We start from the raw sequence: 24080 nt of genomic DNA on the forward strand, positions 1-24080 counted from the left end.
TTTTCCAGACAACTTAAAGGTACAGCTAATGAAAATAAGCCTTCATGACACCTCTTTTTTTTGTACAGCACAATAATAATATCTTTATATAGCACCTTTCATAGTGGACCACAGTCACAAAGTGCTTTACAGAGGTAGGCTGTGAACTGTGTATTGTATGCAGAGTCACTTACAATAGGACGTTGATTTAACATCTCATCCACAGGATAGAGCACGAGGAGGTTAAGTGACTTGCTCCGGGTCACACAGTGAGTCAGTCAGTGGGATTTGAACAAGTGAGATTCTGGATTTCTGGATACAAGCCCTGGACTTTAACCACTCGACCACATTGCCTCCTAATGTGTTGTCTCACTAATAAATAGAAGCCCTGGACCCTATTCCAGTTTTAAATCTGGTAAATAACTCAATTCAGAACAATTTTATATGCACAATTCAAAATTGTTCTTGGGTGGAATAGTGACCTTGTCCCCTGATTAACTTATATTTATAATGACTATAATTATAATATAATATTTATGACTTGATTTAGCTATATATTTTTTTTAATTGATTAACCTGCATTTTCTGGGTCTAAACACACTTTACCGCCTATACGCTAACACCTATACTAAGGATTATCAGGTAATAATGAACCAAAGACAATGCCTAAATAACGTGTGAAATAACTCATTATTAATGACCAGATTTACAGACCCCTATTTGCACAAATCTTATTCATTCATAGCTACCATATAAAACACTGTATATACACTACAATATTTAAACAGTTTAAAATATACTTATAAAACTTATAAAATTCAACCAGAAGTTGTTATCAACACCTTGGATTATCCTTGAATACCTTACTGAAGTTCATGAAGCCTGTCATAAATGCATGCTCAATATACCTACGAATCTAAAACAGTTTTTAAATAAATATTTTATTCTGTTATTGGACTTTACATGTATAAAGCATACATTATGTTACAGTTGTATCAAAAATTGTAAAATATTGATGTTCATAAGTAACAAATGTAAAAAAGTACTTAGTCTTACTTTCCCTGAAAGTAAGAAAACTTATTTTCAGTATATGAAAATATCAATAAAAACACAGCTTAAGTAACAAGTTATTAAACAGTAAAAAAGTAGAAACCTTCAGAATTAAAAAAAAAAAAGAAAAACTTTTCACTTAAGTTAAATTTATAGTTCATGTGGTTTATGATAATATTAAGCTCAATCAGGCACACTTTAGTCTTCCCTTTTGCTGGCCCAGTGAAACAAGAACCCCAAATGACTATGCAGAACCAATAACATTTGCAAACATTTCACAAAAAAAATGAAGGAACATTTCTTATTTTGTAGCCCAGAAACTCTTACAGACAGTAGTTTACTAGTCTCTGCTCGTATAATGTTTAGCTGATATGGTGAATGAAAACAGGGCAGTTCTGAAGCCTTCACATAACATTGGCAAGTGATTTAAAGTGCTGGCCAACTCATCTTCTCATTTTAGTGCAAACGGCTGGATATGATACATTGTGTGTTGGATAGCAAACAAATTTTTCTTTTTTTTTTTTTTTTAAATCAGAAACAAAACTGTAATTAAAGAATAAATGCTGGAATTTCTCATGTAAAGTATACAGTAATCCTTCATTTTCCACAAATGAGTACAATTAATGTCAGATGATGGCTTTCTGCCTTGAAGTCAAAGCAACGTTGTCTAATTGATACTTAGAAACCAGGATTTGATAAGTTTTGAATCCAATTCAGTTATACTCCTGATTAGGACAGCATGTGAAGAGCTTAAAACAAAGATAATTATCCTAACTGTGTAAAAACAACTGTTATGTTTTGTACAGTTGCATTTCAAATAAGTTCAAGTTCTGTTACTGCCTCTTAGAATCTACATATAAGATGGTCTTGTTAATAATAAAAAGAGGCCAACTTGAAATGGTCAATTTATATAAATAAGGTCTATACATATTGTTCTGCTTCCCCTTCATTGGAAATGGTAACGGCCCCGTCACCACTGATCATTTCAATTTCTTTTGCCTCTGTAGTGTCAGGAAGTGATGCAAGATCCTTAAACACATCTACATAATGGCCGAACCCAGGGCCCCAGTTCAACAGATTGTCCCAATTGAAATTCCCAGCTTGCTGCCCTAACTTATGGGGCAGTGTATACTGTTCCACAGTAGACACCTGTGTGCTACCAGGGCCTCCCTCTGCTCGGCGGCTGGGGTACCTTCTTTGCTTCAGCCTAGTGCCGTAATCTTCGTCGTCTGCATCTGACTCATTTACTTGGGACAGCTTGGGCATTCTGGATGAGTAGGCCATTGGTTTCTCTCTTTCGTACTCCATCTCGGAGCAGGTGAAGGAGTCATGAGAGTCGCTCTCAGAGGACGACTCTGGGGCTGGAATTCCATCAGCTGGATTCCTGATCCTTGAGAGTGGCCTTCTGCAGTCCTCCTCTGATGAGGACCTTCCATGGTCAGCACTGCAGATGCTGGGGTTTCTTTGCCGAGGGGTGTTAAGCCTTTCAACCTCCTCTATGGAGAGACCAACTGGAGGCCCCGTCTCAAGAGGAATCTGCTCTATCGGTTGCTTAAGGCGACTTCCCGGTCGGGAGCCATGACCTGCCATTGTCTGGGGACTTTTGCTTCTCCTTCCCAGCCGTGTGGCATAGTTGAAAATACCTGGCTGGCACGATGCCTCATTGTGAAAGTCCAAAGGACTTCCCTCCCTCCTGGAGAGTTGCAGTTCCCTAGCTGGACTGTTGCGGTAGAACGAGGAGGGTTTGGAAAAAGGGGCTGGGCTGTGCCGGGAAAGAGGGTTAGGGGTTGGGCAAGTGGCGTGGCTTAAAGGGGTTGATCTAAGTCCTTGGCTATAAGAAGGCTGGTATGTGTAACTGCTTGCTCCTAAAGGTAAAGGAGACTGCCTTGCAAATCCTAGTGGGCTATGCCTTTGGATAGAGAATTTAGGTGTGTGGCTCCGAAACTGTTTATAGTGCTGAATGATATCTGCATCTGAAGGGGCAATGCTGCTAGCATTATCTATATCATAATGCTCTATATCAGCTTCAGGCCCCACGCAAGGAGCACTGGGTATGGTCTCTGTGTTATGAGGAATGTCTGTCTCATCGTATATTAGGTAAGGGTTCTCCCTTTCAATTATGTCAGGTTTGGGGTTCCCTTCAGGCTGTTTCCTGACTGTCATATCATCCCCATAAAGAGGGATGTTATCTGGATCATCAAAAGCCACATTCTCACTCCCTTTTTTCTTCTTCTCTTTTGGTTTTTTCTCTTCCTTTGGCGCTTTGGTCTTCCTGCCCCTGCAGTGGTTACACAAGATCAAGCTCAAGACCACAAAAGCAAGAGTGGTAGCACAGCTCCCGACAATGGCAGGCACTGCCCATATCGGCAAGGACATTTCCTCTGTCGGAGGATTAAGAGTACAGACAAAGTCTCCATTAGTCCCCATTTTACAAAGAGTTCCCTGGGGACACTGTACACCAAGGCAGGCCACCAAAATCTCACAGGTCTTTCCTGTGTAGAACTGTGGGCAAGTGCAAGTGAATCCAGATCGAGCAGCAGGTTCACAGCTGCCTCCATTCTGACAAGGGTTTGAGGTGCAGTCTCCCGGGGGAACACACTCATAGGCATACCATTGATTGATACACATCAGGCCTCCCAAGCATGGACTGCTTGAGCACACATTTGGACCTCGGCAGCCAATCTTGACAGAAGGATGAGTTTTCGATATTCTAACAGCACTGTGCTCTCCACTGAAAGGCAGATTTTCTCTGTTGTATTTCAGATAAGCAAAGCAGCCATCAAAACCTGGAAGGATTAAAAACAAGCAAGTCAGGAAGTATTAGTGTGCTTACTAACAATGCCAGTAAACATTTGCTAAAAAAAAAGATAACTACACAGAGATCTACAGTACATAGATACTTCTTGCATGTGTGTAATACGATGTATTATGATATTAATCACTGGCCAAATTAGCTTTTTTTTTTTTTTTTTAGTCAATGAGCTTTCAAAGAAGGAGGCTTGTCTGTTAACGGAGTTTCATGCTTGTACTAAAATATTCATGAAAAATATATAGCCGGCTTCCACTCTGGCAGGGGTATGCTTCTAGTAACGAGGCACCACAATTCATTCTATTGTGAAAACTGAATTGGATAACTGATAAGACTTACATCACAAAAACCTGTTCTAATCATGAGCACTTAAAGCCATTGTGTTGCAATTTTAGCAACTGCAACTTTTGGCCTGAACACAGAACCTGTCTTGCAATCTATAGTAAGTAATTATATACAAATTATCTATGATTTATTTTCCTTTTTTGTCTCAAGTAAAAATAGGTGAAATATTTAATTTAGATAATGTACATACACACACTTTTTTGAAGATAATCTGTTTGTGAGACTCAAGAGTACCCAACCGTGCAAAAATTAAAGAGAATTATGTTGTAAAATATACTGTTTTATTACCCTAACACATGCCCTTAGACCAAACCCATATCCAGGCCTTCCCAGGAAACAAGACATAAGTACAGGCTATTATCATAAAAAAAGTCTGCATTTCCTTTTTTTATTATCTGGTTAACATAAAGGATGTCTTTAAAACAAAACCTGCTGCTGCTGTAACAGTTAAGAAATAGTGGTGTGAAGTTTTCATTAAGTCATTTCTACCACCAAACCATTTCAAAGTAAAGTTATTTCCTATCACTGGCTGTGTAGGCAAACATGGTACATTGTCTCTGTTCAATGCATTACATAAAAGTTACAGCTGCTTAATGTTTTTGTTGCACAGAGCAATAGTTTATATTGCAAAATTAAATGGGCTCAATGACAGTGCTATCAAAAACTCCAATATGCCACAAAACTAGTCAGAAAAAAAACAGTGTTTTGTAACATGGTCATTATTACTTGATTTATTTTTATTTCACAAAGATGATAAACTGGTGTAAAAAAAACTGTTTTGATACATAGCGGTACATGTAACTCAAAAATGTTAAGGCCAAATTGCGACTATCAACAGAAAATAAATCATGCTTTACCATTGAATTCACATGGGCAATTATATTTGTGATTTTCAGATTCAACACTACCACAGTTTTTTTTTATTTTTTTTTTATTGATGAAGACAGTTTGACTGTCGTAATGTTAGGTTGTTATTAAGTTTTTTCTTTTTAATTACTTTTATGTCTGGGAACCAAACAAAATATAAAAAAAAGCTATATAAAGTTCAGCCATTGTTTGTGGTTGATGAATGGGAAAGTGAGGTGTTTTCTCTGCTGTATATGATGTTGTACATCTGCACCCCATAGATCGAAGTTCGAGTGGTGACTGGTTGATGTGCCTCTTATGGATCTTTGTGTACTTTTAAAAATTATCCCAGGAATAAAATCTCAATTTAATTTATTTTCCTCAATTCTATTTATAAATGGGAAGGTCTATAATTGCTCTTAAACAAACTTTACACCAGACAGTAATGTGACTTGGGGAGCTATGGATATTTTCTAGGTGTAAAAGAGAAGTCAGTATTGATGTACAGTTCTTCAAGTTGCAAGCAAGACCGAGCACCAAACTTGCCCACTTGTTTTGTTTGCACCCCCTGGGTCATAGTAAACTGAGAAGCCACTGTGATTGTTTTTATAGTGAATTTTTCTATTGATATTTCCATATACCCACCTAGTTTAGAGCCTTCCTGGGATTGCCCTTCTGGGATCCCCCCCAGTGAAAGTGTTAGAACATTGAGTCCTCCAAAATCTTGAGTGTTGTGATTTATCTCCCTTTTGTAGGTCCCATCAACCAGAATTATTGTAAGCGATCCATTCTTAGCAATTTGAAGTGTATGCCACTGGCCATCTGCCACAGAAAACTCAGGAATGGTTCTCTCCACCTTTCCTCCTACACCAGCATCTGAGGTGTAATGCACCTTACCATTCTTTACCTTTACAAGACAAACATAGATGTTTTGAATATAACACTCTTTTACACATTTTATGAGAATTTATGATTGTTATTATATACAGGTGTGAGTTATATACAAGATACACAGTATTAAAATTATGTTTTAGTGTTTTTGATAGGGTTGTATAACAGAGGTGCACATTATACAAGAGATAAAAGGCCTGTTATATATGAGGTCATGTCAATCTGAATTATGGTACATTTTTACATTTTAGTATTAAAGTTAAATTATTGTATACTGGATAGAGATGCCTTTAAGCTCATGGAAACACATCCAAAGCAATTAAGTGACAGAATGCCACCTAGGCCCTCAGTTTAGTGTTCTCACTGATAAACAGTACAAGCTGTTTAAAAGCCTATATTGCATCATCGCACTCTCTAACTTACTCTCACAATACAGCTTTACTTAAATAAAACAATAGGGTTAATACATTATGAAGTATACAAAACTCCATACTTTTTTATATCCCTTTTGCATCCAGTATTAGCATAATTTTAGTTATTGCATCTGTATATATTTAAAAATCATGTATGCTTAAGATTATCTGCCATATTATATTTAGTACAGATCTTTAACAAATCCAAAAGAGCCAATCAAATAAAAATAGTTTTTTTGTTTCAGTCATTCTGACATTAAGGGAATGGAGACACTAGTTGGTGGTAACTGTGGTAATTATTAATCTTTTTTTTTTTTAATTACTGCTGTAGTATGACTAAATTCCTCATTTAAGACAGTCAGAACAGCTAGGAAAGTTACCTTAAAGAAAAAAACACTGAACTCTGTACATTTTACACTGTGAGTTGTCATGATATTTATTGGGTAAGACATTGAATATTATTTCTTCCAGCCTTACAGAAGTTATATTCTGGAGTCTAGACAAAATCATTGAGAAGCAAAACCAAAGAAACCTGTCTGTCCCCAGGAAATGACTGGGGAATAGTTAAGGGAATTAATGAGTTTTCTGAATTGGAAAAATGCCCAGCATTAGTCAAATCTCTAATAAGATAAAATGAAAGAGCATAATGGAAGAGGTGATTAGGACACACAACCCTGCAGCAGTCCAATGAAATCAACTCAACTCAATCTTTAATCTTACCTTCACAGTAGTGTAATTGCTGCTTTCCTGAACATGAAATAAAATGCCATTTTTGCTTCTTGTTCTAAACTTCATGTCCAGGCTACTCAGGCTCATCGGATCACCACTGGTGCCTCTTAAGCTCTGGCGGAGCAAGAAGTCACGTTTCTTATTCTGGTTCATGGAGTAGTCCAGGCGCCCATTGCCATCAAGGGACAATGCAGTATCGACAGTCATGTCTGAAAGATGCAACACATTAAAATGATCAAACCACAAACCATTTGATAATAAAAAATCTAATGATTTTTTTTTATAGCTGAAAGAACTTTACCTATATTCTAGTTACTGGATTATCTATTATAGGGTGATAGATGTTTTGAACTGAGGTACTGTATTCATTATTTATAGTAATCTTATTGGAAATTGAGCATAACAAGTACAAATCATAATCTGGTCACCAGAAGGCTGCAGTATTTGGTTAAATGGTTAAGATTAAGTCAGGGTCCTTGGGTCAATCACTTTTGGATCTTTTTTTTTTATTTTTTTATTTTATTTTTCTTTGCATGATAGGTATCCAACTTTAATAGAACTGTAACCTGGATATAATGCCCTCAACTACCACAGAGACATACAGCATAAAAAGTGTTAAAGGAAAAGTACAAAACCTGAATATTTTTCATGTGTTAGTTAACAGACAAACAATAACACATTTGATGCTCACACTTTTCACAGTATTTCCCAGTAAACCCTTCCATGCATTCACACTGCTGCCAGGACCAGTTGTCCGTACAGGTGCTTCCATGCTTACAGAGGTTGGTTGTACAAGCTCCTTCTAGTCTTGGACATCTAAAAGACAAAAGATGAAGTCAATATATTGGTGGTATTCTATCTGAGTTCCATTAGTTTTTCCAGATAGCAGAGTGATAGCTCAAGCAATGATGGGCAGCAGGTAGCTGTGAAAAAGTATTTGCTCCCCGTCTGATTTTCTGCCCAATGCCCCAGTGTGAAAAATAATCGCCCCTTTAGACTCAATAACTGGTTAGGCCACCTTTAACAGCAATAATTGCAACCAAACAGAACTGCTTCAACTTAGTGACATTTGTGGGTTTGAGCATAAACCGGTCTGCCACAACATCTCAATGGGGTTTTGTCTGGACTTTGACTAGGCCATTCCAAAACTTTACATTTCTTGTTCTTCAACCATTCTTATGTAGCTTGTGTGTTTCACATCATTGTCTTGCAGCAGGACCCAGCTGCGCTTCAGCTTCAGCTCACGGACGGAAGGACTGACATTCTCCTGTAGAATTTTCTGATACAGAGCAGGATTCATGGTTCCTTCAATGATGGCAAGTCATCCAGGTCCTGATGCAGCAAAGCATCCCCAAATCATGACACTAACACCACCATCCTTGACTGTCTATATATATATATATATATTGTAAGATGGCAGGGAGGGGGTTAAAATCCTTCCCTGCAGAGAACATGTGAGAATGCACATTTGGGTGTTAATGGTTTAATTGTTTTATTGTTTAGTAATCGCCTGCACCTGGTGTTAATTGTAAATTAGAGCCAGGTGCAGGGTATTTAAAGAATGCAGCCAGTCTGCTCAGGGCTGCTGAGAGGTAGGAAGCAGAAGGTGTGCTCTGTTTCCGAGTAGTCGAGAGTAAGGTACAGTGTTTGTGTTTATGTGACAGGTAAGCGGCTTAGCCGTCCTGTAAGGTAGTTTAGTTCCCATGTGTTTAGTTAGTGCTCAAGAAGGAGCTAGGTGTTTATTTTGTGTTTTATTTATTTCCATTTGTGTTGATTAAAAGTGAGCGTCAGCGCCATAAAAATCCATTTCTGTTTCCTGGGTCTGCTTTTAAAGGGGCAACGAACCGTGAGAGTGCGAGGATCTTTTATTTTATACACACACACACACACAAAATTGCTACTATTAAAACACAATACTCTTATGATTATGAAAATGTCTCCAACCTGTCAAGAATTCCACGGGAAGCCAAAGCCTGACTGGGTTCGAGAGGGCGTCCGTTGACTGCAAACTCCATTATACACCCGACAAAGTCATGTGTGGCCACTTGTCCTTTTCTATGAAGGATAGGGTCTATGGATCTCACCCCTCCTACTGAAAGTCTGTTTGGCTGCACATCGAGAGTCCTAAGAAAAAGAATCAAATGAGACTGAAATGAGAGTCTGAAAATGTGTATTTAAAGAAAATAAACTGTAGATTAGACTGTAGTAACTACTACTGGAAGATATTATATATGCATAACTGTGATTGTTCTATCTACACATGTGATTCATATACATTAATATTACAGCATCAATTTAATTTAGTTACATTATAATTAAAATATAAAGTATATTTACAGTTAAAAATAAAAAGTATTTAAAATGTGTAAATGCTCTGCATATGTAGCTGTTATTTTCATGTAAGAAATGGTTTAACACATTGTACTATCTTTTAAATTACAACTAGCTTAGAAACAGCACACAAGTTGTTTCTTACCAGTCAGTATGAACTGCCACATTGCTAACAGTGCAATATCCTGGCTCCTGATCCTCAGAACACACATCCACTGTCAGCGATGCAGCCTGAAATACATGTGCAAAGTCATTTATATCTTATTGGAGAAATGTTTAATGTAATGCAAATTAGTCTTTGTGATGCACCTGAACAAAGTAACATGAAGTGGCTGTGCTATAAAAATAGATTACAGATGTAAAAAATCAGCTGCCGCTAATATAGATTTGAAGTGCTGAAGTACATACGACTATTTGAAAGAAAAAATGTATGTGCACCAATGACATTACACCTGTAACTGGATATCCATGCTCTTCTTGCATTCATAGCATAGTATTTCTCATAAGTTTTAGTGTTTATGATGTATGACTGTAGTATGAATCTTGGAAGAATTACAGGTACAGTATATCCCTGCTTAAACAAATATACTTGTGGGAAATGTGTCATAAATATATTATCCCTATCCGGCAACATGCTGTAGACATCAGAGGATAAGCAGCTGGGTTAAGAAATATTTCTAAAATTAAGATCCATATGGTGTAATTCATATAGTATGTTTTGGTTTTTTTTGTTTTTACAATAGTGCTGGTATCACACCATGCTATCTGTATAAAAGTTGTATCATCATTAAAAGTGAGATGTCTTGATTCCAAAATCTGATAACAACTTTCATTTCTTACAAAATGATAAAGGACCTGTTAAATATTTATATTAAAAAAATATGGTACACTAAAACAATATAGATTAATAAATATATCAAAGCAGACCCATAGAAGAAAACCATGCAGTTACAGAATACATTTGAATTTGCATTATTTCAGCTATGGTGACTGTGTATTTCAAGAAGCAGGTTGGAAATGGAAACTATGAATGTACTGAAAATAAATAAATCAAAGTTTCTTGGCCACTTTAGAGGGGTTGACATGCTGTGCTGACATGTCAACTCCTCTCTCTCTCTCTCTCTCTCTCTCTCTCTCTCTCTCTCTCTCTCTCTCTCTCTCTCTCTCTCTCTCTCTCTCTGTTAGCCTAGTACAATGCCCCTGAGAAATTTGTGGCAGACAAATGGTGGTGTGCTTGTGTTTAGGTAACACTGTGAACACTGTAAAAACAAATTAAAATTAGTAATGGGGTAACCTTATGGCATAAAATGGCTTTTGCTGTGTTTGTGGCTCAGTTCTGTCAACACCGACATTAGTAACTTGTGCACATTCCTGCAAAATCCCAGCATTACATTTCCAAATACACGCTATGTGTGGAAATGTGTCCTTGCAGCAATAAGACATTTATAATAGGTGCTGTAAATTATCAGCAGTTGTGAAGTTAGATCATACAGAGCATGCTTTTATTTCATTTATTTAATACCTGACCTTACAAATAGCATACCCTTGTGAAATAATTATTTAAAATTAAGTCCCTATATATTTCTGTGTAATATACAACATATATTGCAAGGCATACTCATAGTTCATTTTTCAAATTGAACTACAAATATTGGCCCATTTTCTTGTGACAGACATTTATACTGATCCATCAGGCATGGAAGATAGGGAATATTACCTTTCAGTTAAAAAACTTTTCAAAAGCCTTTGCAGGATCACTTAACTGACCTGCATCACCTCAGGTTTGGTTTTTACTAACCTATTTGGTTTGGAGCACCAATGTGTTAATTTCCAACTGACTACATAATATTTATGGTATGAAGAGATGGATTAGAGTTCTCGCTGAAAGCTGTGTACATTTCCATCCTGTCACTCGGCACTGACTCAAAACTGACAATTTAACGATTTTACCAGTTTCCTATAAAATCCCAAAGCGCTGTGGGAAATGATAGATTTTAAGTCCTATAGGGGGCTTAGATTATCATTTTTTTTTTTTTATATACCAGAGAAGGCCTGAAGAAAGATCTGATTCTTAGCACAAGAAATGTGTTACATGGCTGAAACAGTACACACAGTACAAACAGTACAAACTGAACTTGTACATATCTGAAGTTGTAATTACAGCAGTTTCCATGTCGGTTTCAGTAATAAAGGTTTATGAGATAATTATATGGATAGCCAAGTTATGACTTAAAAAAAAAACATATATACATTATTTTCAGTCTAGACATATTTCAAGGATCACATATATAAAATGCTTAACTGGACGCTAGAAGTACCACATTCGACCATTATTTAAGTAAACCTGTATTTTTTTAACAATTATGGTTTGCATACTTTTTAATAACATCAAACACTTAGCATCAGCAAAATGTGGATTTAAAACAGAGAATAATTCTCCATATCACTCACCATGCCTGCCCTCCTAGCAATGACAGTGTGAAACTGCCCATCAGAAACACTTTTCATTGCCATTAATTTGTAGGCTCCACTTCCTAAGTTAAAGGAGAATCTAACCCTTGATTCAAATATCTCCAAAGCTAGAAACTCAGCCTTGTCTCCTGTCTGGTTGTCGTGGTTGTACATTAGAAGGGCATTGTTCTTGATGGTTGAAAACTTGATGTAGATGTAGTTATTGTTGGGATCCAAACTTGGAAACTCCATGTAAGATAACTCTTCGAAACCATAGCTGTTTAGTTCACAGTGTTTGCCGAAGACACCTAAGCAAAGTAAGAATTTATTAAAATCAAGCAAATCATGAAGACACTGTGCCTTTTGTATAAAACGTTAAACAGAGGACCATTATTAACTAATGCATTACTGTGCAGCTACTAGATTATATTATATATCGATCATCCAAAAACAAAAAGTCCTTGGCAAGTATACTCAAATCATACCTGTTTTGTCAGTTATCATCCTGTATTACACTAAATAATGAATAAGGAAAACAAACAAAAATCTATTTCAATTTCATGGTCAATTCACTAGGAAACAGGTCACTTTGAGAATTGTGGAGTTTGGAAATAGTTGATGGTCAGTATATTAATATTTTGGCTCTACGGTATGCTTAATACACAACACAATATTTTTCCATATGCCAAAATACTTTTGTGTTAAATGTCTAACATGCATCTTAGGTGAAAGCCAGGATGAAAGACAATGTCAAAAATAGACAAAACAATTAGCAACATATAATGCCACTGGAACAAAAGGAACATTTTAGAAAGTACCATTAATAACAATTAAAAAAACTTGGTAAAACAGATAAAACAGGAAATGAAGTGTTCCATCATTTGAGACTTCAGTTTAGGGTTATCTGACTTCCTGAAGCTTGTCCGCAATTTCCCAACAATGGTATATTCTAACTTTTTGCAATAATTACAAAAGCAACCCAAAGATTTAAATATCACTGGATTAATGTTATCACTTACCAAATGAACAATGACAGTAATATCCATCCACACCATTCTGACAGGACCCCCCATTAAAACAAGGATTACATTCACAGTAATTGATTGAAGAATCACACGTTTTTCCTAGGTTCATAAAACAACACTTATTAAAATTACACACACACACACACACACACACACACACACACACACACACACACATATATGCACTAAAATTATGCTGCTAGTGATCTTGATAAACATTGTATGTAGGCAGACAGTACACTTTGGTAAAGTATGTAAAGACAGCACATACACACATGGAATGCTAGTTGTTGCTGTGCTGGGTTTATTTTTTACAGCATTAAGGCTCTTATTTCCACAACTTAAAACAAATAACTTAATGAAGGTACATTCATCCACCAAAACCAGGCAGGCAAAACAGGACATGGCGGGTTCATAGAAAGGTCATGTAAACTACTGTAAGTCAAAAGGTGTATTTCTTTAAGAAAGCGACACTTTTCAAAACAAAACTAGAAAAGGCCAGTGACCATCCTTAATGCACATAATGATAAAAGACAGCAAATACTTAGTGATATGGTGCTGAGGTAATCTGTCTATAAATCCATTCAGAACCAAAGCAAATTGCATTAGTAACATGAAGTAAAAAAAAAACAACAGCTGACCAAATATTCAATAAGCAATTCAAATTAATTCAAAATAATCTAATTTGTTTCTTTCTTTTAAAGGTAAGACAGTAAATAATGACAGTTAAAATGTTGATGTTACTTTTTTTGTAATATTATTTTAGGATCGAAGTTGTAGTATGTGATACCATGTGTTCAAAGCCATGGTTAAAATACACACATTCAGGCCAAATGTATTATGAAATAATTGCATAAATGTTTGTATGCTCTATTTAACAAATTTCACTTGACCCACTTGAGACTTTTCTTTTCCATTTTGCAAACAACCCTGGGTTTAGTAGTTCCACTGAACATTCTGCTCTCAGAATGTTAAGCATGTTTAAGATCTGCCTAGACATCAGCAGTTTATAAAGACAGGACCGGCTGTTGTAGTGTACTGCTTGTGTTGGTAGTTCTCGCTTAAATGTTTACATCCTATCAGGAAGACAGAAATAACACCTAAGTAAAAAGAGGTTGATGGGATTTGGGGTCAAACCAGTATCATCTTTTCTAGCATGCTACCAGTGGTTTGGTTGCATTTAGACTTTTCATACTGGTAATGAAATAGAACAATACCTGAATATCCAGATTTGCACACACAGTTGAAACCTCCTGGGAAGTTCTGGCAAAGAGCACCATTCTTGCAAGGGTTTGATAGACATTCGTTGACATCCCTCTCACAAGCCATTCCTGTAAATCCATTAGGACAGCTGCAGGAAAATCCTCCAACTAGATTGTGGCAAGTTCCACCATTGTGGCAGGGTGACGGAAGGCACTCATCAATGTCAGTCTCACACAGGTTTCCAGCATAACCTGGCATGCAGTTGCAAACATATGGTTGCAGAGGTTTGTTTGATACAAGGATCACAGGGACACTTTCCTTACTCTTCAACAGAGGACTCACACTAAGATGTTTCTTGCAGCTTCCTCCATTCTGACAAGGACCATGTGTACAAGGGTCATGGTCTACCGAGTCTATGAGCACTCCACTCTGTCTATAAAGGATGTCTTTTATACTTTGAAAGAAGGTGGCAACTCCACTGGGGTTTACGTACTGGTTGTGGCTTCGTTTTACAGCAGCTGTTAGGAAGGTTTTGTTATTCTGTTCAAATGCCCCGTAGAGCTGCACAGCAGTCCCAAGGCCAGCTAGCTGGGAGTTTGCAATTCGCAAGAAGCTTAGGTAGTGATTGGTAAGAAAGTCGCTAACATGCTGTACATGGAGACGAAGAATAATACTGTTATCAATAGTAATGTTATTGAATCCAACAAAGAAAACTCTGACATTGTTGGTGACTGCCCCATGTAGCCCATCACTGCTACGGACTGTTAAATCAAATGTCCCATCTGAAGATCTTGACTGGGAATTTAAATCACAGGTATCGGCCGAGATACTGAACAGACTTGTAACCCTTGATGCAAGAGAGCAGCGGAAACTGTCTTGCACATCTGGATCTTGTGGTTTAACACTACCTAAAATTCCACCAGGAAACACGTTTCCAAAATAATGAACAAATATCTCTACTGTCCTTGACTCTGATGGGTTGTCATTCTGGTCATTAACCTTGACATGGACTGTTCCAGTGGAAGACATCTGTGGAACGCCAGAGTCTCTGGTCACCACTGACAAGTAGAAGTCACTGATTTGTTCTCTGTCAATCTCTCTGGTTGTGGTCAGTACTCCAGAAGGGCTAATGCTGAAATAGCTAGCAGCAGAACCAGTGCTAAGTAAATTATATGTAAACGGTCCTTGATTCGGAGGTAGATCTGGATCTGTAGAGCTAAGTGTCATCACAATGGTTCCTGCACGTTGATTCTCAGACACATCTCCTGCAGTAGTGACTAGGGTGGGTCCATTATCATTAATATCTTCTAATGTCACGAGCAAGCTTGCACTTCCAGTAGCAGAAGGTGACCCAGAATCAATTGCTAATACAGTGAGGTTATAAATGGGTGTGGACTCTCTATCCAGTTCTTCTGCTACTGAAACCTGCCCTGTCTGAGGATTAATTGCAAATGCACTGTTTTCATTACCAGAGCCAAGAAAATATGAGAATCGGCTCCAGCTAGGCACAGAATCAGAATCAAAAGCACTAACAAAGGTGACGTGGGTGCCTGGTGGAATTCCCTCACTTATTTGAATAGTGTAGGATTCTAAGCTGAAAACTGGGGGATCATTAGCATCCAGTACAGTGATATTCACAATGACTTCATCTACATCTGCTCCCTTAATGCTTCCCGTGTTTTTTGCAAGAACCTTTAATGAGATCTTCTCCTCTTTTTCACGATCAAGAGATCCTGACACATAAATCTGTCCTGACCTTTTATTGATGCTGAAACCTTTCTTTCTACTTTTCCCAAATAATAAGTAATGGACTTCTCCATCCACTCCAAGGTCTCGATCACTTGCAAATACTTCCCCAACTATTGTTCCTCTATGAGCAGCTTCAGATACTTCAAAATAGTACTGCTTTGAAACAAACCGAGGAACATACTCATTTGCTCCTTTCAACTGTATATTTACATTAGCAAAGCTACAACGTTCTTCATCTGGAACATTGAATGCTTTCACAGTTAAATGGTAGCTCTGCCTTGCTTCAAAGTCCAAGAAACCCTGGGTAGTAATAATGCCAGTATTTGGATCAATTACAAACAAGTCACTATCAGATGACTGAACTGCATAAGCAATCATGGCATTTGGTCCAGAGTCTTTATCTGTGGCATTTATTCGCACAACAGTTGTGCCACTTGGGGCATTTTCAAGTACAACTGGGAAGTATTTATCTGGGTTAAAGAGGGGCGCATTATCATTTACATCAGTGACATGAATGGTAACAGTAACATAGCCAGTCTTTGCAACCCACCCTCCATCTGTAGCAGTACATCTCAGTTCATGAGTTTGCTGTTCCTCATAATCCAATGGCTTAGCTAAAGTTAAGGAACCTAATGTACTATTCATTGTGAAAAGGCCTGCCTCATTGCCTGAAGAAATGTTGTATTTAATGAGCCCATTCATTTCTCTGTCTTTGTCTCTTGCTGAAACAGTCCTAATATTTGTTCCAACTATAAGGTTCTCCGGTATTGTCACACTGATATGGCTTTGTGAGAACTCTGGGCTGTGACGATTCTCCTCAGTTACAAGAATAAGAAGTGTGGCTTGTGATGAGAGTGGAGGATTGCCTTTGTCTTGAGCTGTAATTTGAACCAGGTAAACCTTGTTCACATCAAACACAAGTGAAGAGGCAACACTGACCCAGCCACTTTGTCTGTCCAAATGGACTCTGTTAGAGCTGTTACCTCCTGTTATTAAGTACTCAACTTCAGAGTTCAAGCCAAAGTCTTTCTTATCAACAGCTACAACTTGAATTAGCTTTGTTCCAATCTTAACACTCTTTGTTACAGGTGTGAAGTATTTTGTGATTTCAAACTGCGGTGGGTTGTCATTGCTGTCCACTATGTTTACAATAACAGTTGTTTCACTCATCAGAGGTATAGTTCCCCTGTCTGACCCAGTTACAATAAAACTATGCCTATTAATGTTGATGTTGCTTGCTCCTGTGGAATTCATGTATTTTAAATGCTGCTTGGTGAAAATGTCTCCAGTGCTAGAATTAATTCTAAAGAATTCTGATTGGGACTTTATAAAGTAAAAGATTTGTCCATTAAAGCCATTGTCAGGGTCTGTTGCTGAGACCTGAGTGACTTTTGACCCAACTTCTGTAACCTCAGGATACTCAACATAATATGAAGGGCGGCTGAAACGAGGTGCGTTATCGTTGACGTCTGTCACAAATATAGTTACATCTGTGCTTACTGTCCATCCTGAATCATGGGCAGAGACTTTGACAATGTAACGCTCCATGTCTTCCCTGTTCAGTGGTCGGCTAACGGTAATGTCTCCTGAATTGGCATTGATAGAGAAAGGAAGGCTTGTGTCGGCTATGGAGTACCTGCTGATGGCATTTGATCCAGAATCCTCATCTGAAGTGGTGACTTGTGTCACGGTATAACCAACAGGGGCATTTTCAGGTACCTGTGCACTGAATATTTTGGAAAACCTTGGGGCATTATCATTCACATCCAGCACGTGAATAAAAACTTTCACAGTAGTGACTTTAGGGGGAGAGCCCTTATCAGCAGCTTTAACAGTTAATACATAATGGCCTTCTTTCTCCCTGTCAAGTGGTCTGATGCTGCTGATTTCACCAGTACCTCTATTAATACTGAAGCTACTTCCCTTGTTTCCATCAATGATGGCATATTCCAGCTGTCCATTAGGTCCACTATCTTTGTCAGAGGCTGATACAATAAGAACTCTCTGTGGAGAAAGATTTTCCAATATTTCAGCCTTGAAGGGTTCCTGTTCGAAAACAGGATAGTTGTCATTAACATCAATTATGTTAATTTCCACTTTTTCATAGGATGAAAAGGGTGGAAAGCCTTGATCCCTGGCTTCAATCCAGAGCACATATTTCTGTATATTTTCAAAATCCAAGGACTGCTTAATGGAGAGTTCTCCTTTCTGTGGGTCAATGTGAAATGCATTGTCAAGGTTACCACTGGCAATGTAGTAAGACAAGGGCTCCCCTCTCTCAGAAGACCCTGAGATTGTGGTAACAAGGGTGTCAGAGGCCTGGCTTTCAGGAAATATAAAGGTAGTCTGTCCTGGTTTAATCCTAGGAAAATTTTCTCCAGTTATGAATCTCACTGTCACAGTGGTGGAGTCCGATTTGGGATACATCCCACCATCTTTCACATGGACTGTGAAGGTGACCTCAGAACTGTCGGTCAGCTTTTCAGTTGCTGTTATGGCCCCACGCAGTGGATCAATCTGAAACTTCTCAGAGTTTCTTCCCATCAGGGAATAGTTAAGCTGACCGTTCGGTCCTGTATCCTCATCTGTCACAGTGACTGCAAACACGAGCAAACCTTAAAAAAATAAAACAAATAATAAATTATATGCTAAATCATCATGGCTGTATAATAGATGCATACCAATAATGGTCTGCTGCATTTAAATATATTTATGTAAACATTCCTGCTTTGAATTTGAATTCTGGTTTCATTAAACTATGGAACCCATGTGGCTAACATAATGTATAATAAATACAAACAACTGGTACATTAGGTCTTAGTGGGTTATTGATCCTATAACACCAATAGCAAAATATAATTTAGCATCGCTGATGTAAAAATGGGACTGCAGTACAGTCATGAGGTTTTTTTCAGAAGAAAAACAAACATTATAACCATCCTCTCCACTTAAAGATTGTCTACTCCAAGCTTATCATATTGGTGAAAAGGGGAATTTCAAGATCAAGTAACACATAAGAAAAGTTGATTTTCCTAGACTGACCTGCAGAAGTAGTTGCTGGGACATGAGTGACATAAGGATGGTGATGGAATCTGGGAGGATTGTCATTGATATCTGATATAGTCACTGAAACAGTCGCAGAGCTTGACAAGGCCAGAGGATGGCCACCATCCGAGGCTACAACCACCAGCTGGTAAATCTTCCTGGCCTCTCTGTCCAGCAGAGCACTTGTAATAATCTGTCCAGTAGCGGGGTTAATGGAGAACTGTCCATTTCCCCCAGTCAGTCTGTAGCTGCACCAAAAAAAAAAAAAACACAAAAAAGAAGAGATATTTAAACAGTTCATTTTAATATAATTTGAAGTATAGCAAATTCTTCAAATGTAATAGAAACCAAATAAATACATTACTTCTCAGATAGCTACTGTTTAACAAATAAACAAAATGATTATGGGTAATTTCAGAGTTTAATTAAAAATGTTCTTAAAAGCTGTATGTTTACTGTAATTGTCTAGTTATAATTGGTCTCAGTTCCTTTGGACGTGTTTTAAAAAGTGTGTGCCAATTTCATTTCCTTTAGTCTGTACATAGAGTCAGATGAAATAATGTCCTGATTTTAAACATTACAAAAAATAAACTTCCTTGAAATAACTGGAAGAAATTGCAAGTAAATTATCACTCAAAGTCTTTACCATCCGTGAAAACGTTGGAAGTACAGACTTTTGTTACAAAACAAAACAAAAAAACTAAAAAAAAAACCAGCCGAGAAGAATTACTTAATGGTCTGCATGAATAGGGCATAGCGACTAGTAACTAACTGAAACTGGTTATGCATTCTATCCAAAACACGTCAACCCCTGTGGGCACTTCTTAATCTGTCACTGCCAGTTAACATCCTCATTAATTTATTTGCCAAATTATTATGTCTTTCCAAGAGGAGAGTTTTCCCAATGGGGAGACAACATAAAAATGTCAAGTCTGAGCTATATGTCCACTTAAGAATTATGAGCAGTCCATGCAGCATTAAAATTGAACTCACCTGATTATAGCGTTCAATCCTGCATCCAAATCAGAAGAGTTTACAAGGAGCACATCAGTTCCAGTAGGGGCGTCTTCTGGTATAGTGGTGTGGAATGTGTTTGAAGCAAAAACTGGAACATTGTCATTGATGTCGTCAACTAGAACAATGATGGTCCCTGTGCCAGTGAGAGCAGAAGATCCTGTGCAGAGAACATGCGAGTGACATAAAATTAATGACACAACCTGACCATTTTTACTTTGTACAATAAATGCACATTATCCATTTAAATGTTAGGTCATTTTAATGGATAGTCTCCTTATGTTCACTATGGCTTTGGAAGGAATGCTAAGAATATATAGGAATTACTATATTGAGTACGGTTACTTGAAGTGTTCATATTTTGGAAGATTTCAAAGTGTCTGATTCAGTGGTGCTGATCGATCTGTAAAGAAAAGCTTTATAGACTGACATTTTCACAAGCTGATGGCAACAAAAGTAAAATAACCAGGCAATATTCATGAATATATTAATGACGGCAAGCTTTCATTAAGCTAGTTGCATACGGCAACTTCATATTTTAGAATGATTTGACATGATCTAGCAGTAGATTTTTATTTTTCCAATTCTTTTCTTTAAACAAGTTCTTCAGTTTTATTAAAACATTGAAAAAATGCAGACATGAGCTATTAGTGTTTGAATATCACTCATTGTCCATGAAAAGTTCCTAATTAAGGAGAAAGTTTTCATCTCAGTGAGTATATTTATAAATAAAGTATTTTCTGTTTGATTTATGCATTGTCCTTGCACCTCTGAGTTCTGTGTTTGAATTCAGACCAAACAAACGTGATCAAAAGGATCCTTGTTATTTCTAATTATAACAGTTACATTTTCGGTGGGTTCCTAAAGCATTTTCACAAGACAGAGTTGAAAATTTATGTGTCCTCAAAGAGCCATCATAAAAATATCTGTATCAATATCATTGGTATATTTGAGCCAACCAACAAACCAAGGTTCTAATCATTTCTACTTGTTGAAATGTGCCAAGAACAAAATCCATGTTGTTGATGCTGAACCAGTGAGATCCTTGGGACTCAATTTATAAAGCTTTGAGATCAATCAGCCACTATGAACCAGACAAGCATCGGTGGGCTGAATGGCTTTCTCTTATTTTATGTACCAGGAGTGATACCACCTGGGATTGAACCAGCCACTAAAATGGTAAAGTCCTCCCATTCCATTTTTGCACTGAGCCACCCAGCACTGACTCTGAAAGGGATTCACTGCATACTTTGAAATAACAATCCACAAGACTAATGCATTAGTTATGTACAATATATAGCACAATGAACTTTATACAATCTGATAGTATAAATGACATGAACATCTATAGAGCTGGCAGCAAGTTCTAAACATACTGACACCAATGGAGGCTGGTGGACAACAAAAAATAGGGAGGCAGAAAAAAGGCAGAGGGCTTGAGGTTAGGGTTAGGGTTAGCAGCAGTAGAATCTTATTATTGTATCTGGACTGACAACACTTTTCATATTTATTATTATTATTATTATTATTATTATTCTTATTACAGGTGTACCCCAATTTGATTGTTAAACATATTTTCTCCACTAGACAACAGAGAAAAGAAAACAGTAGCCAATCATAGTTTATTCTGATATACTTACCTGTTACACACTGCCAGCGTTTGTTTAAAAATGCACTGCATACAACATTGATATACCATTTTGATTTCAAGACCATGTCTCTAGGCTGCTTTGCATAAAATGTCCACACTACATAACGGATCTCGAGAACCGTACTCAAAGCCGTTCTGATTAGTCCAGCTCAAATCGCCCACACTGAAGTACCGGTTCATGTTTAGTCTGGCTTAACGCAACCATTATTAAAACAGTTCAGTTACAGTTCCTAGCAGCACAATGAACAGTGGAAATGAATACAATAGTATCCCACTGTACTTTTAATTCAAAATAATGTGCTATGACCCATATTAATAGAGATCCATATTGCTAAAAATAAATAAAACAAGTATTTTGGAAAAAGTTAAATGCAAACACACACAAGTAGGGTTTGAAGTGTTCAGGTTTTATTTTTAATCAGGTTACGTTTTGTAATTAAACTCAGAAAAAGCTGTTAATTACAAAATAATCTTTGTTTTTATCTTCATATCTTGCCTCTGCCTAATTCTTGTCCCCTTAATTTTATTTCAAACAGAGCTGACACATTATGTGAATTGTTCATCCCCGATCCTACGTTTAACTCGCATTTCATTTTTGCAGTTGCCTAATTTCATGTTGTGCTTTTGTTATTTTCTCCAGTAGTTTACAGAGATGTCCTGATAGTTATTTTATTTAAGCATAAAAATGAATACCTATAGCGGAGTGTTCATTGATAGGAAGTTCTTCAGGCACCTGTTCTGAGTATTTGGCCAAACATATCACAAAGCATTTTGGGATATTGGAGGATACACAAAAAATGGTCAAGGGCACTGGAACTAGGAGTGCTGGGGGTGCGGTAGCACCCGCTTGGCTTTACATGGCTTCCCTCATATACAGTGTTTACAGTTTTGTTCAATGGCTTTCAGCACCCCCACTTTAAAAATCGTTCCAGTACCACTGAGTTTGGTATTACAGTGTGCACACTTCTGATAAACCGCACCACCAGATGCAATCTAATTAGAACCAGACTCGAGACTACCCCCCCCGAGGTGGTCTTGAGTCCGGGTCTCGAGTACGGTATTAAACACTGTGCAATGTAGACACAAACCGTATTTAGCACTTTTAAGCTGGTTTAAAGTCAACTAATACGGTTTAAAGGCATAGTGTAGATAGGGCCAAAGTTGTTACAGCAGGAGAAAGGCAGACACAAATCAAGCACATCCTATACTATAGACTTAATTTGCTAAACTTAAATAAATGACCAACAACATAAATAATACCATACAGGGGAAAAGAAAATGAAAAGGTTTACCTGTGCCAGGGAAAATACACAAACACTGCTGGGAAAGGGCTAAAATAATATAAATACAACTTCCAACAAACACTAATAGAGAAAAAAACAACACAACAACTAGATTTGTTCCCAGAGAAAGCAAGTGGTATCATAATATGAAACAGGTGCAGTGTCTTCTGGGAATAGCAGTTTATCTGGTAAAAACTGTTTCCAATCAGCAATAATGCATAAGAAACTACAACTCCCATCATCCACACATGTCAACAACATACTGGCTTTGTATTTAACTTTGACAAGTTTTTATATTATGATGCTTTTCTTTTTTTTGTGGTCGCACATTAAAATCTTCAGAAAATTGAATGCGAAACCGAATGATGCTATTTCCATTATTTAATACTTCACTCACAATCGAACACACACATTAGCAATGCTTTAGCAGATGGTGGAAGGGTTTGAGTTGTTCCACCAATTAAACACAGGGATCAGACCGCGTCACGTGCCATTGCTAGTACTGTACTGTACAGACAGCATCATAACCAGAGCTGACATTCTACTGAGGTCAAACTCAGGTTTCAAGCTTTAGCTGGCAGTATTTATTTGACTGCTTGGTATTTACTACTCAACTTCCAAATCTCTGTTACATGGCAAACCAACAGAGAAAATTTAGTTTTTTGTAATTTTTACATGATCATCAGCATTGATGCAAAAAACGACCTCTGTGTCCTCATAACTAGTTATGGCCATGTGTACAGATAGTAATTCATAATGGAGGCTTGTCTCCTCTGAGGAAAAAACTCTCTGGGCTCCTCCAATTAAAACCTGTGCTCAGATCACGGGATCTGCTACCGCTAGTACTGTGGTTAATAGCATATACAAATTTATAATGGACTTGCCTCTGAGGCAAAAACCTCTCTGGGCTCCAGAATTGCTGTTAATATAGCCATGTTAACTCTAGGGTTTAGGTTAATATGTGATTTTTTTCTTAATTTTATTTTGTTTTATTGAACACTATAATATTAGAATGCTACATGACTATATATATAACACGATTCTCGGGGGGGGCACAATATGAACCGAAGAGCGTTATAAGTGGCGGAGGGGGTGGAGGGTGGCGCAGGACACATAACAACACACATCTGACTAAAATACAAATAAAATAACTCCCTCTATAATGCATATATAATGAAGCAAAAATGTAACTTTCTGTGAATTAAACCTGCATAAAGCACAAAGGTAACATTCCCACTCATGGATCATTTTAACTAGCAGTTAAAA

General features: G+C 37.4%; 1 protein-coding gene across 1 annotated transcript in view; it reads right to left on the reverse strand.

The window, feature by feature from the left end:
- Positions 1-1000: 1000 nt before the first annotated feature.
- LOC121323621 (protocadherin Fat 4) overlaps positions 1001-24080 on the reverse strand; it is a 98570-nt gene continuing 75490 nt past the window's right edge. The window contains exons 7-17 of the mRNA XM_041264776.1: positions 19860-20040; positions 18864-19114; positions 14087-18436; positions 12864-12968; positions 11845-12152; positions 9539-9624; positions 9007-9186; positions 7754-7878; positions 7054-7271; positions 5675-5936; positions 1001-3815 (exon numbers count right to left, since the gene is read on the reverse strand). Coding sequence (XP_041120710.1) covers positions 1951-3815; positions 5675-5936; positions 7054-7271; positions 7754-7878; positions 9007-9186; positions 9539-9624; positions 11845-12152; positions 12864-12968; positions 14087-18436; positions 18864-19114; positions 19860-20040 — 7931 coding nt within the window. The 3' untranslated portion in view covers positions 1001-1950. The remainder of the gene's footprint in view (positions 3816-5674; positions 5937-7053; positions 7272-7753; positions 7879-9006; positions 9187-9538; positions 9625-11844; positions 12153-12863; positions 12969-14086; positions 18437-18863; positions 19115-19859; positions 20041-24080) is intronic.

The sequence above is a fragment of the Polyodon spathula genome, chromosome 1, assembly GCF_017654505.1.
Source record: "Polyodon spathula isolate WHYD16114869_AA chromosome 1, ASM1765450v1, whole genome shotgun sequence".
Classification (NCBI taxonomy): Eukaryota; Metazoa; Chordata; class Actinopteri; order Acipenseriformes; family Polyodontidae; genus Polyodon; species Polyodon spathula.